General features: G+C 44.4%; 1 protein-coding gene across 1 annotated transcript in view; it reads right to left on the reverse strand.

Annotated features, from left to right (window-relative positions):
- Window positions 1–10438: 10438 nt before the first annotated feature.
- LOC112120588 (ATP-dependent translocase ABCB1-like) overlaps window positions 10439–15351 on the reverse strand; it is a 72868-nt gene continuing 67955 nt past the window's right edge. The window contains exons 24-27 of the mRNA XM_026649414.1: window positions 14366–14563; window positions 13281–13487; window positions 12169–12315; window positions 10439–10636 (exon numbers count right to left, since the gene is read on the reverse strand). Of these exons, the coding sequence (XP_026505199.1) occupies window positions 10439–10636; window positions 12169–12315; window positions 13281–13487; window positions 14366–14563 (750 nt within the window). The remainder of the gene's footprint in view (window positions 10637–12168; window positions 12316–13280; window positions 13488–14365; window positions 14564–15351) is intronic.

Consider the following 15351-nt stretch of genomic DNA (forward strand, 5'->3'; position numbering starts at 1 on the left):
TACGAAATTAGGTCGAATTTATAGGTCGGTTTTTTAGAAATCATTTTTATACAGTCGATTGTGTGGGTCCCCACACAAAATGCTCTAAGTGCATTAACTCGGCGGACTGCGTCCACAGTACCGAGGCTGGTGTCGACTTCCGGAGCGTTGCACTGTGGGTAGCTATCCCACAGTTCCCACAGTCTCCGCCACCCACTGGAATTCTGGGTTGAGATCCCAATGCCTGATGAGGCAAAAACAGTGTTGCGGGTGGTTCTGGGTACATGTCGTCAGGCCCACCTCTCCCTCCCTCCCTCCGTGAAAGCAACGGCAGACAATCGTTTCGTGCCTTTTTTCCTGGGTTACCTGTGCAGATGCCATACCACGGCAAGCACGTAGCCCGCTCAGCTCACCGTCACCATATGTCTCCTGGGTGCTGGCAGACATGGGACTGCATTGCTACACAGCCGCAGTTCATTGCCTTTTGGCAGCAGATGGTGCATTACAACTGGTAGCCATCGTCGTCGTTCTCCTGGGTGCTCTTTAAACCGACCTCGGTGAGGTCGGTCGGGGCGCCTGGGCAGACATGGGAGTGACTCACCCAGGTCATTCCCTTTTTCGTCTGCTGGATACTCAGTCCTGCCGGCAGTCGTACTGCACCGTCTTCTAGTGTGCAGCCAGGAGATGACGATGGCTAGCAGTTGTACTGCACCGACTTCTGGTGAGCAGCCAGGAGATGATGATGGCTAGCAATCGTAATGCAGCATCTTCTGCCAAGCACCCAGGAGATAACGATGGCTAGCAGTCATACTGCACCGTCTGCTGCCAGCCTAAGATGTATAAGATAGATGGAGTGGATCAAAACAAGAAATAGACCAGATTTTTTTTGTATTCATTTGTATTCATTTGTTCCCCCCACCCTCCCTCCCTCCCTCCCTCCGTGAAATCAACGGCCTGCTAAACCCAGGGTTTTGAGTTCAATCCTTGAAAGGGCCATTCTGTGTGACAGTTGTTTGTGTTTTTCCTTGATGCAAAGCCACCCCCTTTGTTGATTTTAATTCCCTGTAAGCCATGTCGTCAGTCGCCCCTCCCTCTGTCAGAGCAACGGCAGACAATCATTTCGCGCATTTTTTCAGCACAGACGCCATAGCACTGGGAACATGGAGCCCGCTCAGATCACTGTGGCAATTATGAGCACTGTAAACACCACGCGCATTATCCAGCAGGATATGCAGAACCAGAACCTGCAAAAGGAAACCAGGCGAGGAGGCGATGGCAGCGCGGTGACGAGAGTGATGAGGACATAGACATGGACATAGACTTCTCACAAAGTATGGGCCCTGGCAATGTGCACATCATGGTGTTAATTGGGCAGGTTCATGCCGTGGAACGCCGATTCTGGGCCCGGGAAACAAGCACAGACTGGTGGGATAGCATAGTGTTGAAGGTCTGGGACGATTCCCAGTGGCTGCGAAACTTTTGCATGCGTAAGGGCACTTTCATGGAACTTTGTGACTTGCTTTCCCCTGCCTTGAAGCGCAAGAATACCAAGATGAGAGCAGCCCTCACAGTTGAGAAGTGAGTGACGATAGCCCTGTGGAAGCTTGCAACGCCAGACAGTCAGTCGGGCATCAATTTGGAGTGGGCAAATCTACTGTGGGAGCTGCTGTGATCCAAGTAGCCAATGCAATCAAAGAGCTGTTGATATCAAGGGTAGTGACTCTGGGAAAGGTGTATGCCATAGTGGATGGCTTTGCTGCAATGGGATTCCCAAACTGTGGTGGGGCGATAGACGGAACCCATATCCCTATCTTGGCACCGGAGCACCAACCCAGCGAGTACATAAACCAAAAGGGGTACTTTTCAATGGTGCTGCAAGCACTGGTGGATCACAAGGGACGTTTCACCATCATCAATGTGGAATGGCCGGGAAAGGTACATGACACTCGCATCTTCAGGAACTCTGGTCTGTTTCAAAAGCTGTAGGAAGGGACTTTTTTCCCAGACCAGAAAATAACCAATGGGGATGTTGAAATGCCTATAGTTATCCTTGGGGACCCAGCCTACCCCTTAATGCCATGGCTTATGAAGCCATACACAGGCAGCCTGGACAGTAGTCAGGAGCTGTTCAACTATAGGCTGAGCAAGTACAGAATGGTGGTAGAATGTGCATTTGGACGTTTAAAAGCATGCTGGCGCAGTTTACTGACTCGGATAGACCTCAGCAAAACTAATATTCCCATTGTTATTACTGCTTGCTGTTCGCTCCACAATATCTGTGAGAGTAAGGGGGAGACGTTTATGGCGGGGTAGGAGGTTGAGGCAAATCGCCTGGCCGCTGATTACACGCAGCCAGACACCAGGGCAGTTAGAAGAGTACAGGAGGATGTGGTGCACATCAGAGAAGCTTTGAAAACCAGTTTCATGACTGGCCAGGATACAGTGTAAAAGTTCTGTTTGTTTCTCCTTGATGAACCCCGCCGCCCCTTGGTTCACTCTACTTCCCTGTAAGCTAACCACCCTCTCCTCCCCCCTTCGATCACCACTTGCAGAGGCAATAAAGTCATTGTTGCTTCACATTCATGCATTCTTTATTAATTCATCACACAACTAGGGGGATAACTGCCAAGGTAGCCCGGGAGGGGTGGGGAGAAGGAAAAACACTTTAAAACTTATTGAATGCCAGCCTTCTGTTGCTTGGGCAATCTTCTGGAGTGGAGTGTCTGGGTGGCCGGAGGCCCCCGCCCCACCGCGTTCTTGGGCGTCTGGGTGCGGAGGCTATGGAACTTGGGGAGGAGGGCAGTTGGTTATACCGGGGCTGTAGTGGCGGTCTGTGCTCCTGCTGCCTTTCCTGCAGCTCAACCATACGCTGGAGCATATGAGTTTGATGCTCCAGCAGCCTGAGCATTGACTCCTGCCTTCTGTCAGCAAGCTGACGCCACCTATCATCTTCAGCCCGCCACTTACTCTCTTCAGCCTGCCACCTCTCCCTGCGTTCATACTGTGCATTCGTGCACTGTGACATTGTCTGCCTCCACGCATTCTGCTGTGCTCTGTCAGTGTGGGTGGATAGATGAGCTCAGAGAACATTTCATCCTAAGTGCGTTTTTTTCACCTTCTAATCTTCGCTAGCCTCTGGGAAGGAGAAACGTATGCAGCTGGTGGAGGAAAAAAAGGGAGAGTGGTAGTTAAAAAGACACATTTTATAGAAAAATAGGTACACTCTTTCACGGTAAACCTTGCTGTTAACATTACATAGCACATGTGCTTTCGTTACAAGGTCGCATTTTGATGGCTTCACCCCTCCCTCCACCGCGTGGCTAACAGCGGGGAACATTTCTATTCAGCCACAGGCAAACAGCCCAGCAGGAACGGGCACCTCTGAATGTCCGCTTAATAAAACCACCCTATTTCAACCAGGTGACCATGAATGATATCACTCTCCTGAGGATAACACAGAGAGATAAAGAACGGATGTTGTTTGAATGCCAGCAAACACCGGGACCATATGCTGCAATGCTTTCTTCTGCAATGATTCCCGACTACGTGCTACTGGCCTGGCGTGGTAAAGTGTCCTACCATGGAGGACGGAATAAGGCTGCCCTCCCCAGAAACCTTTTGCAAAGGCTTTGGGAGTACATGAAGGAGAGCTTTCTGGAGATGTCTCTGGAGGATTTCTGCTCCATCCCCAGACACATTAACAGACTTTTCCAGTAGCTGTACTGGCCGTGAATGCCAGGGCAAATTAATCATTAAACACGCTTGCTTTTAAACCATGTCTAATATTTACAAAGGTACACTCACCAGAGGTCCCTTCTCCGCCTTCAGGGTCTGGGAGCACGCCTTGGGTGGGTTCGGGGGTTAATGGCTCCAGGTCCAGGGTGAGAAACAGATCCTGGCTGTTGGGGAAACCGGTTTCTCCGCTTCCTTGCTGTGAGCTGTCTTCCTTGTCCCCAAAACCCGCTTCCATGTTGCGTCCTACTTCATTGATGGAGTCAGAGCACAGGGTTGGGGTAGTGGTGGCTGCACCCCCTAGAATGACATGCAGCTCATCATAGAAGCGGCGTGTTTGGGGCTGTGACCCGGAGCGGACGTTTGCCTCTCTCTTTTTTTGGTAGGCTTGCCTGAGATCCTTAATTTTCACACAGCACTGCTGCGAGTCCCTGTTATAGCCTCTGTCCTTCATGCCCTTGGAGATTTTCTTAAATGTTTTGGCATTTCATTTACTGGAACGGAGTTCAGCTAGCATGGATTCGTCTCCCCATACAGCGATCAGATCCCGTACCTCCCGTTCGGTCCATGCTGGAGCTCTTTTGCAATTCTGGGACTCCATGCTCACCTCTGCTGATGAGCTCTGCATGGTCACCTGTGCTGATCAGCTCGCAACGCTGGCCAAACAGGAAATGAAATTCAAAAGTTCGCGGGACTTTTCCTGTCTATCTGGCCAGTGCATCTGAGTTGAGAGTGCTGTCCAAAGCAGTCACAATGGAGCACTCTGGGATAGCTCCCAGAGGCCAATACCGTCCACACTACCCCAAATTTGACCCGGCAAGGCCAATTCCAGCGCTAATACCCTCGTCAGAGGTGGAGTAAAGAAATCAATTTTAAGAGCCCTCTAAGTCAAAAAAAAGGGTTTCGTCGTGTGGACGGGTGCAGGGTTAAATCGAGGAGAAACTGCTAAATTTGACCTAAAATGATAGTGTAGAAGTCTTTCCACCCTGGACTTGTAGCAGAGAACTGCCCTCCTCTGCCTTGCAGCTCCCTTTTTATATTGGCCTGCTTGGCTGCTTCCTTCAGCCCTTCTGTGATTGGTTGCCTCCTGCACAGCTCCCTTTGGCTCTATTAACCCCTTAAAGCCCAGTGTGGGGCAGGCACCCCACCACAGTGGGTAAGGGAACCCACCTGCCTGTCTGACTCCTAGCCACAGGACCTAACAGAGTCAGGGAGGGAGGGAAAGGCTGGAAGCAGGCAGCCTCACCTATAGAGCACTTCTTAGATTAAACCCTGTGCTTTTTTGACTACTCTGCCATGCTTGCAAGGGGCAGAGGGGCTGGCAGGGAGATAGTAGAGCAGAGTTCAGAGATGGTTAATCCCCCAAGCGGTTAACTGACCCAGGAAAGAGAGGAATATTGGAGAGGGAGAACACTGCTCCCCACTGCTGAAAAGCTGGGCAGAAACAGCTCAAATTGCAAAGTACAGGCAGGAGCAACAGAAACTGCCCCAGTCTGGTGCAGTGGAGGCAGAGACTCTGGCAGCAAGCAGGAGCAGAGGAGGTATGTCCAGAGCATGTGGAGCTGATCTGCCTCCATGAAGCTGCTGAGAGAGGAGAGCAGTCTGGATGCCCAGAATTGTGGGAGACACTGGGCTGCAGAAAGTACTGCATACAAGCCCCTTAACCACTGACTTGTACAGTGTGTGTGTTAATAGTGAAAGGACTATTTCTACCATTAGGGTTACTATGGCAATGAGTTCCACATACACTGGCATTTAAGTGGCAGAGGCTGGCACAGTGGCAATCATGCAACAGTTAACTTTGCTTGAAATAAGTCTAATTGAAATGGTAACTGTAGTGCCTGTGCCCCATGGGAGGACTTATATGGGTGAATATGAAGTAAGTTACAGGTGTGCGAAGCTACAGGGCAAGCAGCCTGACAAATTTCTCTAGTGTAAGCAAAGCCTGTCTTCAAATGGAGACTCTTCCTTTTGAAAAGTTTTTGCTCTGTCATTGTGTCCCTTTATTCTCCTGGTGTAGGAGAATGAAGCAAGACACTTCCAGTTCTCTGTCTGTGTTATTTGAACCCCTTTCTCCTTTAGGACCAGAAAAATTAGTATCTGTATGATAGCAACTGGCACTAACAATGCAGCGGCATTAGTGGTTGCAACAATGTTGTAAGCGCTAGTGTAGATGTGTTTGGGCATTTTTATCACAATGCCATGAAAACCTTCTCTGAACAGGTGGTAAAAAAAGTTCCCAATCCCAGGCTACAGTAGCAGCTTAGCACTGGTGCAGCAGCACTGTTATCGTAACACGTTTACTAAAGTATTGAGTGGAGATGCACTAGGGTATTTTGTAGCTGTTTTTCAGCACCATTGCATCTATTATCCACGGCGTAAGTTCTAATGTAGATCAAGAACAGGCATTTTTGTGTCACAAGGGTAGCTATTTTCCTCCTGTAGACAAGGTCTTTGAGAGAGATAAGATGAGTGAGATAATCGCTCTTATTGGACCATTTTCTGGTGGTGAAAGGGACAAGCTTTCGAGGTTACACAGACCTTACACAGAGATCTTCTTCCTCCTGAAGAAGAGCTCTGTCAAAGCTTGAAAGCTTGTCTCTCTCTCACCAAGAGAAGTTGGTCCACTAAGAGAGATTTTCTCGTCCCCCTTGTGTCTCTAACACTATATCTCCACAGCAACTAGACACCCTCGGCTGGCCCATGCCAGCCAACTCAGGCATGCAGGACACGGGCTTCGGGGCTGTTTCATTGCTGTGTGGACTGTGCTGAAGCCTGAGCTCTGGGACCGTCCCATCTCACAGGGTCCTAGAGCCCGAGCTTCAGCCCAAGCCCAGAAGTCTACACAGCAATGAAACATCTCCGCAGCCTGAGCCCTGCGATCCTGAGTCGGCTGACATGGGCCAGCTGAGGGTGTCTAGTTGCTGTGTAGACATATCCTAATATCCTGGGACCAACAGGGCTACAACAACACGGTGTACAAGGTCTTTGAGAGCACTTTCACTTCAAACTCTCCAGCAATGTCAGGTGAATAGACTTTAACGATTCTGCAGAGTATTTTCATGGTTCCCCTAATTGGGAAAAGTCATATCCCATTAACATTTAAACAGGCCATAAGTAAAAAAGTCATTGGTACAATATATGTCGATTACAGACAAGAATAGACAGATTATTTATCGCCTGTCATGGATTGTATCACAGAATGTCATAAACTCGCTCAGAATTTCAATTAGACTCATAAAGCTAATCCCTGGAAAATAAAGACACACTGATTTATCATTTCAGCTGAATTGAATAAACTCTTATTATTTTTTCATTTCCCTAAATTATAGCAAATCTGTTTTTAAAAGGGAGAAAGTTTCTAAGGATCTGAGGGTTGCAAATGTTGATTCCAATTAAAGTCTTCCTTATCCCCATAAGGCTGTCACAAAGTAGCTTCTTTATGGAGTTATACAATCCTTTGCAGTTTTGAGATTGGTGTGAATAGGAGTTTTATAGACTGTAGAGGGGGTGAAACATTTGGGAAGGAAACGATGCTAAATGTTAAACTCAGCTACCACTCTGGAAATTGTTTGGCTGACAACCTGGTGACAGGTAATCCAAAAGTATGGATATCAGGGGAATGGGGAACTTCAGCACCCATTGGGATTGTCCTACAGTCATGCAAATAAGAATACAAGGACATTTAACTCCTTAACACCAGCAGAATTGGAATCTCCTACTGTCAGTTTGAGTAAGTATTTATACTATGCTCTTCACCATGGCTGCAGATTGATTTAGCATGTATCAGTGTAAATTTGATTCCTGACCCCAACGAGTTCATCAAATTTGACAGCAATTTATGTTGAATTTACAGGTGAGTTGAATGGTTAAGTATGTTGTGGCTGCTCTCCAAAACCTTGGTGCACTTTTTCTCTCTCAGGACTTCATACATTAGCAATAACCTAGCATGCTTAGATAAGCACTAACTAGAGTGACCAGATGTCCCAATTTTATATGGACGGTCCCGATTTTGGGGTCTTTTTCTATTACCCCTCACCTCCTGTCCCGATTTTTCAAATTTGCTGTCTGGTCATCCTAGCACTAACATAACATACGTTGCGACATACATGTTTTATGCCCCCTCCCCCTTCTTCAATGGGTTTGAGATGCCCTTAGAGTTAGTGAGTAGATGTGGGCTGATGTTTTTTCCAGAATGCTGATGACAACCAGCATCGTGGGCCAGGCTCATGGCCACATTGGGCAGGGGAGGAATCCTCTTAAGTAGGGGAACCCTCTGGCCATGCAGGCCCAGACGGCCTTCAAACTGGCCAAGATGCTATCTAGTGCTGCAGAGCCGCAAAGATGGTGCCCAGTGTAGCAGCTGTGGCCAGGCAACACAGAGATCTGGTTAGGTTGATGCAGCACAGCCCACATACTTGAACAGGCATTTGACTGTATGGGGTTTCTGTTGGAAATCTGAAGAAGTGAAGAGTTTGTTCTGTTTTCTTGGTCACTGGCTGTTTTATGTCGTCTGGGATTTGCTTTTGTTGTGTTTTATTGCTCTGGATTGTAATTATAATGGGAGACTGATATTGGTGTGCTTTATTATGTTTACATTGAAAATAAATAAATATTGGTTCTTTGAAGTAGTGGGGGTGTAGAATTGTGGAAGACCAAATAAACCGACCCCTGTTACCTTCATCGTATTTGCCACTTCCTGTTAAATTTCCTCCTTCAAAATACAAGTGAAGAGGCCAGATGTATACAGTGGGAGGTTTTCCAGATTCATTTTTTAAGAAGTGAGGTGCAGGCATAGAGCCGTGTCCTTTCTCCACACAGAAGATCAGCATCATCATTGAACTCACACTCCAAGCATAAATAGACTAAAATACACTAACTAGCAAGAGCTGGTTGTTCTGGCCCCAGCAACTTCTAATCCCACAATATTTTAAAGAATGATCTGATACTTGACACCTCCAGGCCTTTTATTCTAAAACGATTCTTCCAGCAATACAGACTTGATTGAATTTGGCTGGCTACTGCCACAGAAGAATGCACTGATGAACAACATTAAGCAACATGCCAAGAATGATATACGTACAGTCATCTTCCTGTACGTCAGATGTAATGCTGACACTTTTCTCTAAGATGGCAAAATGATGGGACCACATGTCTAATGGATGTGGCAGCTCATATGTACTGTTGGTTGACCGAAGCAAAGCCCTTTTCTAAACCTTTAATGTCCAATTGTGCATGTCTCCTCAAATGTTTTGCCCAGCTCCATTAAAACAAGTTCAAAGTCATCACATTGGAAGCAGATTGAGCAGTAAAGCATTTTGGCCTCTACTCTACAGTATCTGTGTTGATGTGACTATGAGATCCCATTAACTAGCTACAGATGTTCTATAGTTCATAGTTTATTTTAATGCCACTTAATGTAAGTTTGGCAATCCTCTCTATGTAATATTTGAATGATTTTCCACATTATTTATTATAGGCTTCACCTTTACAGTAAACAGACTTAATAATTGGTTCCAGTGAAAAAAAAAACAGACAAAGGGACACATTTGATTCCAGTTTGGATAATGGGGAAATACTGTGAGAACAGCCATTGATTTCTCTATAACCAGAAGTGGAAAGTCACTTTCCTGCACACGTCATGGTGGTGCCAGCACAAACTGACCAGCCCTTCCCAATGTGCCTACAGAGGCTCAATGCTCCATAGTGGGAGTAGCCCTTCCTGGTAGCTGCTGAGAAAAGCTGATTGGGGATGAGGATGAATGGGGAAGAGTGACCACATGTATTTTGGCGAGATTGAGAGCAAAGTTTAAATGTTTTTATATTTTGTTTCCCTCATAGACCTAGAAGGAGGGAAACAAAGGAGCAAAAGACATAATTTTTAATTTCTGTCTGTCACAAGTAAGCAGTGGTATCTGAAAGTGTGAAATATTCCAAGCTCCTGTAAGGTGTAAATACTAAACAAAAAATAAAGGTGGTTTTGATTTTGTCCTTGGCAAACCAAAAGGTGAGTTTGCCAGAAGCAAACCCAAAACAGGGCTGCCCGAGTCTGTCTGACTGTTTCTCTCACGACATATGTTCCTCAACTGTTGTTTTAAGCATGATGGTTGACTATATTAAGGGAAAAACACTCTGATAATAAAATATTATAACAGAGCTGTGTAAACCACTATGACTATAGAAGGTTCCATCAACATTTCTAAAACTCCATTTAAAAAGCTGAAAAAAATGTTTAAATCTAACTTCATATGGTAACCCCACCCCAGTTTTTTGTTTAATGTCAACCATGTAAATAGTTATTTATCAGCTCCAAAAGGAGCCATCATGGTCATTGGGCCAATAATAATTATTTTTAAGTCTTTTTGAAATAGCCTTAATGGTTTCAAAAGAACCAGTAAGTTCTGTTAGGTCAATAATATAGGTTTTAACAATAATTTATAAACAAACAGTTTGTGATCTATTTTGTCAATATATATTTCCATGAAAGGCTTGTAATCATTAATATAAAAGCAGTTTAAAATTAACCAACACGCCCCAAAGGATTTTAACCAATAGGATTAAGTAATACTAAAGCTGTGACAAAAGGAAAAAATAAATGTCTCTTCTGTTTACTACGTGCCTGTGTTTTGAACCTGCAGACATCTCAGTAATGAGGTGCATCCTTAATATTACTTAGCTGTGGGTTGTGTGTGTATTTATATAAATAGATTAGTTTGTAACATTAATGTTAATGAGAAACTTGTGCATTTACAAGTGCATAGTAATGTCCTTCCTTTGCCAGCAGCTGGCTGTGAGTCCCTTGTTCCACTACTTTTCCATTATGAATCACTGCTATGACATCAGCGTTCTGGACGGTCGTCAAGCGGTGAGCAATAATAATGCAGGTTCGACCCTTCCTGGCATCGTCCAAGGCTTTCTGGACAATCTGCAGACAGATGCAGTGAAAAACTTATTACTTGGAGAATCTTCCCTTTCACCTTTGCCTTTATAGTTCACATTATCACTTGGGTGTTCCTCACTGGGGTTTAGGAGTCAGTACTTCCCAGGCATGAAGGAGGCCTCAAACACAGGGGCCTGATATTACAACCTTTATTTGTGTGAGTAATTCCACTGAAGTCATTGAGACTACTCTCATGAACAAAGGCTAGCAGAATGAGCTCCATAAGGATCTAGTTTGGACCAACATAAAACTTAGATTAACATGCAACACAACTAATTTGCAGTGGTGTAATGAATTGTCTGGGATATTGGCTGCTTACCAAATGTGTGTGTTCTATTTGACATTGCATGCTGTCTGTTTCCAACTACATGCCAAATTTAGAGAAACTAACAACCTCTGACCTCCCTGCCATATGCACTTGTCCAGGTGTTTGTCAGTCAGACATGCACAATACTTAGATCAGTTTGGAGAAAGCAGACCAGCCAAATACATAGACATGACTAAAACTTGCGTGTTCATTGATAGTACCAGCAATGCCAGACACTTCTTGTTGTCCATAAATATCCAAAATTCAGGATCCTGACATCTGGCTCACAACTGGATGGCGGTTTGCATGGTGGCATTTTTCACTTCTACTGCACCCCCATCCAAATAAACAGTTTATTCGTCCCTATGGAGTCTCCCCCCTCTCCTGGAGATGGTGGATGCGGTGAGGAAGCTCAGCCATCTGAGCAGCAGAGAATAGCTTAATTACTCTCTCTTCACTGCACAACATCTCCTCCTGAGAGGTGGGAGGTGTTGCTGAAGCCTTTTTTCCCAAGCCAGCTGCTCCTGCATGTCACCTCTTACCCTCTGAACGCAGGTGGATCAAAGGACTGGGAAGCGGACAGAGGCAGGACAACATTAAACTTCTTCATTGTTCCATTCTGACCTGACAGCCAGCAGTTCTACTGGCAGAGTGGATCCCTCTCGGTCTCTGTAGGAACACCTGTTTACCCAGACAGAGCAGGAAATAGTGCAGAAAGAGACCCACTTTGCTGCTAGTGCTGCTGGCTGAAGGGAAGAGGACGGAGCTGGTGACTTGCCTTACAAGGCCTCCTCTAGTAGATCACAGTCTACTGTTTGAAGACACCTGTCTCAAACTCAAAGCTGCTAATTATGAATGGGATTTTCCAAAGTGCTCAGCATTGGCCTAACTGTGAACCCATTAAAAGTCCCATTGATTTCATAACTGACTTTGAAGGAACTGAGGCAGGCCCAAACTGAGGAGTTCTGAAAATCCCACTTTGTCTCCAGCCCCAAGTGTTGCTGACTACCATCAGCTCTCAATTTAGACTCCAGGTGTTGAAGGCACTCTACACCTTGCAAAAGCAGGCCGTAGACAGAGAGTGAGCTAAATATTGTTTTGTGGAACTTTCAAAATTGTATTGTAGATGGAGCGCCTGTGCTCTTGCAGTGAAGCGTTCGAACCCCGTAATTTTGTGTATATTATAAATGGTAGAATGCATATTACTAACCTTTTCACTTTCCGTGTCAAGAGCAGATGTGGCTTCATCCAGAAGCAGAACTGCTGGCTTACGAACTAGAGCACGAGCAATTGCTATTCTTTGTTTCTGACCTCCAGAAAGTTGTGCTCCTTTGTCACCCACTCGGGTAGTATACTTCTGTATAAGTAAATATTCATTGTGAAGGAAAGTTAGAAACAGAAAGTTATATTTTTAATAGCAGATAATGTACTATATTAAGCATTTCCACCGTGAAAGAAAAAAGAATAATGTAATGGTTTTTAATAAAAAATAAAATTGTATAAGATCTTATTAACTGTTTGAATCAAAATGCATATCTACAGCTACATGTATTGATAACTGCTCTGTAATGAAAATTTCAGCATTAGAAAAAGACTAACTCCCAAGTGGTGCAACCACTGATGTGTCTAGTCAAAGACACCTGTACTTAAACATATAGATCTCAAGAGACTTATAATTTCAAGGCCCTAGACACCCACACTCAGGAGGTGACCCTTTATTTCTTACACATCCAAAACTTTCTTCTAAGTACATTTTCAAAAACTAGGTGGTCATGAAAAAGAAATATTGTTTTTTTCAACTTTCAATTGTCATTTCCAATTCCATGCAACTCTACAGGAAGCCTGATTTATTTGGGCTTTTCCAAGGTCTTTCTCCACTTTGAGAACTAAGTCCATGGCAAACATGAAGGTTAAGATGTACTTGAAACATTTTACCTTTCAGATAAGACTAAAACTAGAGAAAGTTTCAGCCAAAGAAGGAAAAAGAATTGGCAAAGTTTATGAGGAAATGAAAATAAAGGTTTAGAATCGAATGTCTCTTTTATAGTTGTTATAGAACACCACTGTGGTAGAGGAAAACAAGAAAGCTGGAGCTCAGATTTTGCATTTGAATTAGCTAATGATGACTGCGTATGTGTTAATACATATTGCAAGTTACATTTTTAAACATCAGCTTCCTATTTTCCTCTTTGAGAATTGTAAACACAAGAAAATAAGCTTTTTTTTTTTTTTAAAGCATATTGTTTTGCATTAATGGGAGTTGCTTAGATAAGTCACAGTGAGTATTTACCCCACACTGAGACTGGAAAGACTTTCATTTACCTCTGGGAGATTTTCTATGAAGGTGTGAATATTTGCTGCTTTAGCTGCCTCTTCAACTTCCTCCTGACTGACAACCCTACTGTTGTCTCCGTACTGGATATTTTCAGCAATGCTGCAGTCAAACAAAATAGGCTCCTGTGACACAATACCCAATTTGGACCTTAACCATTGCAAATGCAAAGACTTGGTATCGAACCCATCTGCAAACTAGAAACAGAAAAAGGGAAAAATCATTCCCTGCAGAATGCAATACTCCTCCTCAGGTGTACAATGTACATTGTAAACACAAATCTGTAAAAATCCTCTGACCTGTGCTAGAGTTACAGTAAAAGTAAAGTGGTTAGTGAACCACTTCTGATGAAATAATAGATGATCAGATCTTTCATCCAAACTTGAACTGAACCAAAACTCTGAAAATTCAAAAGAAGATCAGATAACCTTTTCTTCTCAGAAGTATTTTTTGTGCACGTCTGCTCTGCTAGCTTCCGTAATAGATGTGGAATTGCCAATCTATAATGAGATGTGCCCACAGAATTTCCATCTTTACTGATGATGGCAGGTGCCAGAGATCTCATGAGAAAGTCTGTTCATGAGCTTCTTAGACCTAGACGGTTGAAGAGCTCCAATAAGAATCCACATCTTTGGGCATTTATTCAAATGTCCTTTGACTCACCATCTCTAGGCTATTCTTCTTGGAGCTCTCATCATCATTAATAGGACTTGCATCAAAAGTCTCAAGTGATGAATTAGACCTCAAATTGTGTCATGTTAACATGACTACAGGACTAGTGGCAAGGGTTACATTATGGGAAGTATATTCTAATGTCCCCTCCAATATATCAAGTAAATCAACCAAGAGATGCCTTCCAGTGATCTAAAGCCAGGATGGGGAGTCAGAAGATCCAAAGTTCTACTCCCGGCTCTACCTTAAGGAAGTCCCAAGTCTTCTCTGCAGTACCCGGACCTGTAACAACACTTATCCACCTCAAAAGCGGTGTTTTGTGGATGATGATATGTTTGTAAAATACTTTGAAGATCAGTTCTATAAGCTCTTAGCGGTAACAGCTTCACAAATCTTTTCTTACCACTTGTCCTGCCATAGGGTCATAAAATCTCTCCAGCAGCTGAATGGATGTGCTTTTGCCACAACCACTGCTCCCCACCAAGGCTAGCGTCTGTCCTTTATTAACCTTCACGCTGAGTCCTTGCAAAACTTGAGCTTCTGGTCTTGTAGGGTATATAAAATGGATGTCCCTGAATTCAATGTTGCCATCAAACTGACTCTGGAAACGGTAGAAAATACAAATGTATGACAGAAGACCTGTCTATCTTGTACAGAAGCATCAAACACAACTCAGTATGGTCATTTAAATGAAGGCGTGACAAGTCAGTTGGAAATGGTATGGCATTGTCAAACCCAGAGCATTTTTGTCAGTTTATTATTGCTTAAATATGCAGTGCTATTGGATTGGTATCTTCTGTGTACGGGACCTCCTTCATGAGTGGTTCTTTTCTGCATCTCTCTCTCATTTATATCATTCCTTTTCAGCCTGGTTTGCAAGGACTATCATTACTTTAGGTAAGTAAACAACCCTAATACCTCTCTTTTATGTCATCAATGCATATAATCCAGACACTATCATTGTGCGTGGAATACATAGTTCCTGCCGCTGGGAGTTCACTCTCTAAATAGTGTCATTTCAACACATAGCACACAGAATGAACATAGTACAAGGTGAACATCAGATCTCAGATTGGGTTAAACATTTTTACTTTGGTGGATTATTCATAGTTTTCAAGGACAACTATGTTTTAATTGTAGGTTTGAATAAGGAAAGGGTAGCTGATTGGCTCTTTTATGTAGGAAGGGAGCTCTGCGTATAAGAGGTAGCAAGGAAGAAGACTTGAAGACAAGGGTGAATGAAGGAGATGTTAGGAGAGACTGCGGGAGCCTCTTTTGATGCCTGGGGGATGGGACAGCTCCAGGAGCACAATACCAGCACTCAGGGCCGGCTCCAGGCACCAAGCACCCAAGCTGGTGCTTGGGGCGGCACCTGGAGGGGGGCGGCGG

This window comes from Terrapene carolina, unplaced genomic scaffold (assembly GCF_002925995.2).
Source record: "Terrapene carolina triunguis isolate 2854851 unplaced genomic scaffold, T_m_triunguis-2.0 Scaffold84, whole genome shotgun sequence".
NCBI lineage: Eukaryota > Metazoa > Chordata > Testudines > Emydidae > Terrapene > Terrapene triunguis.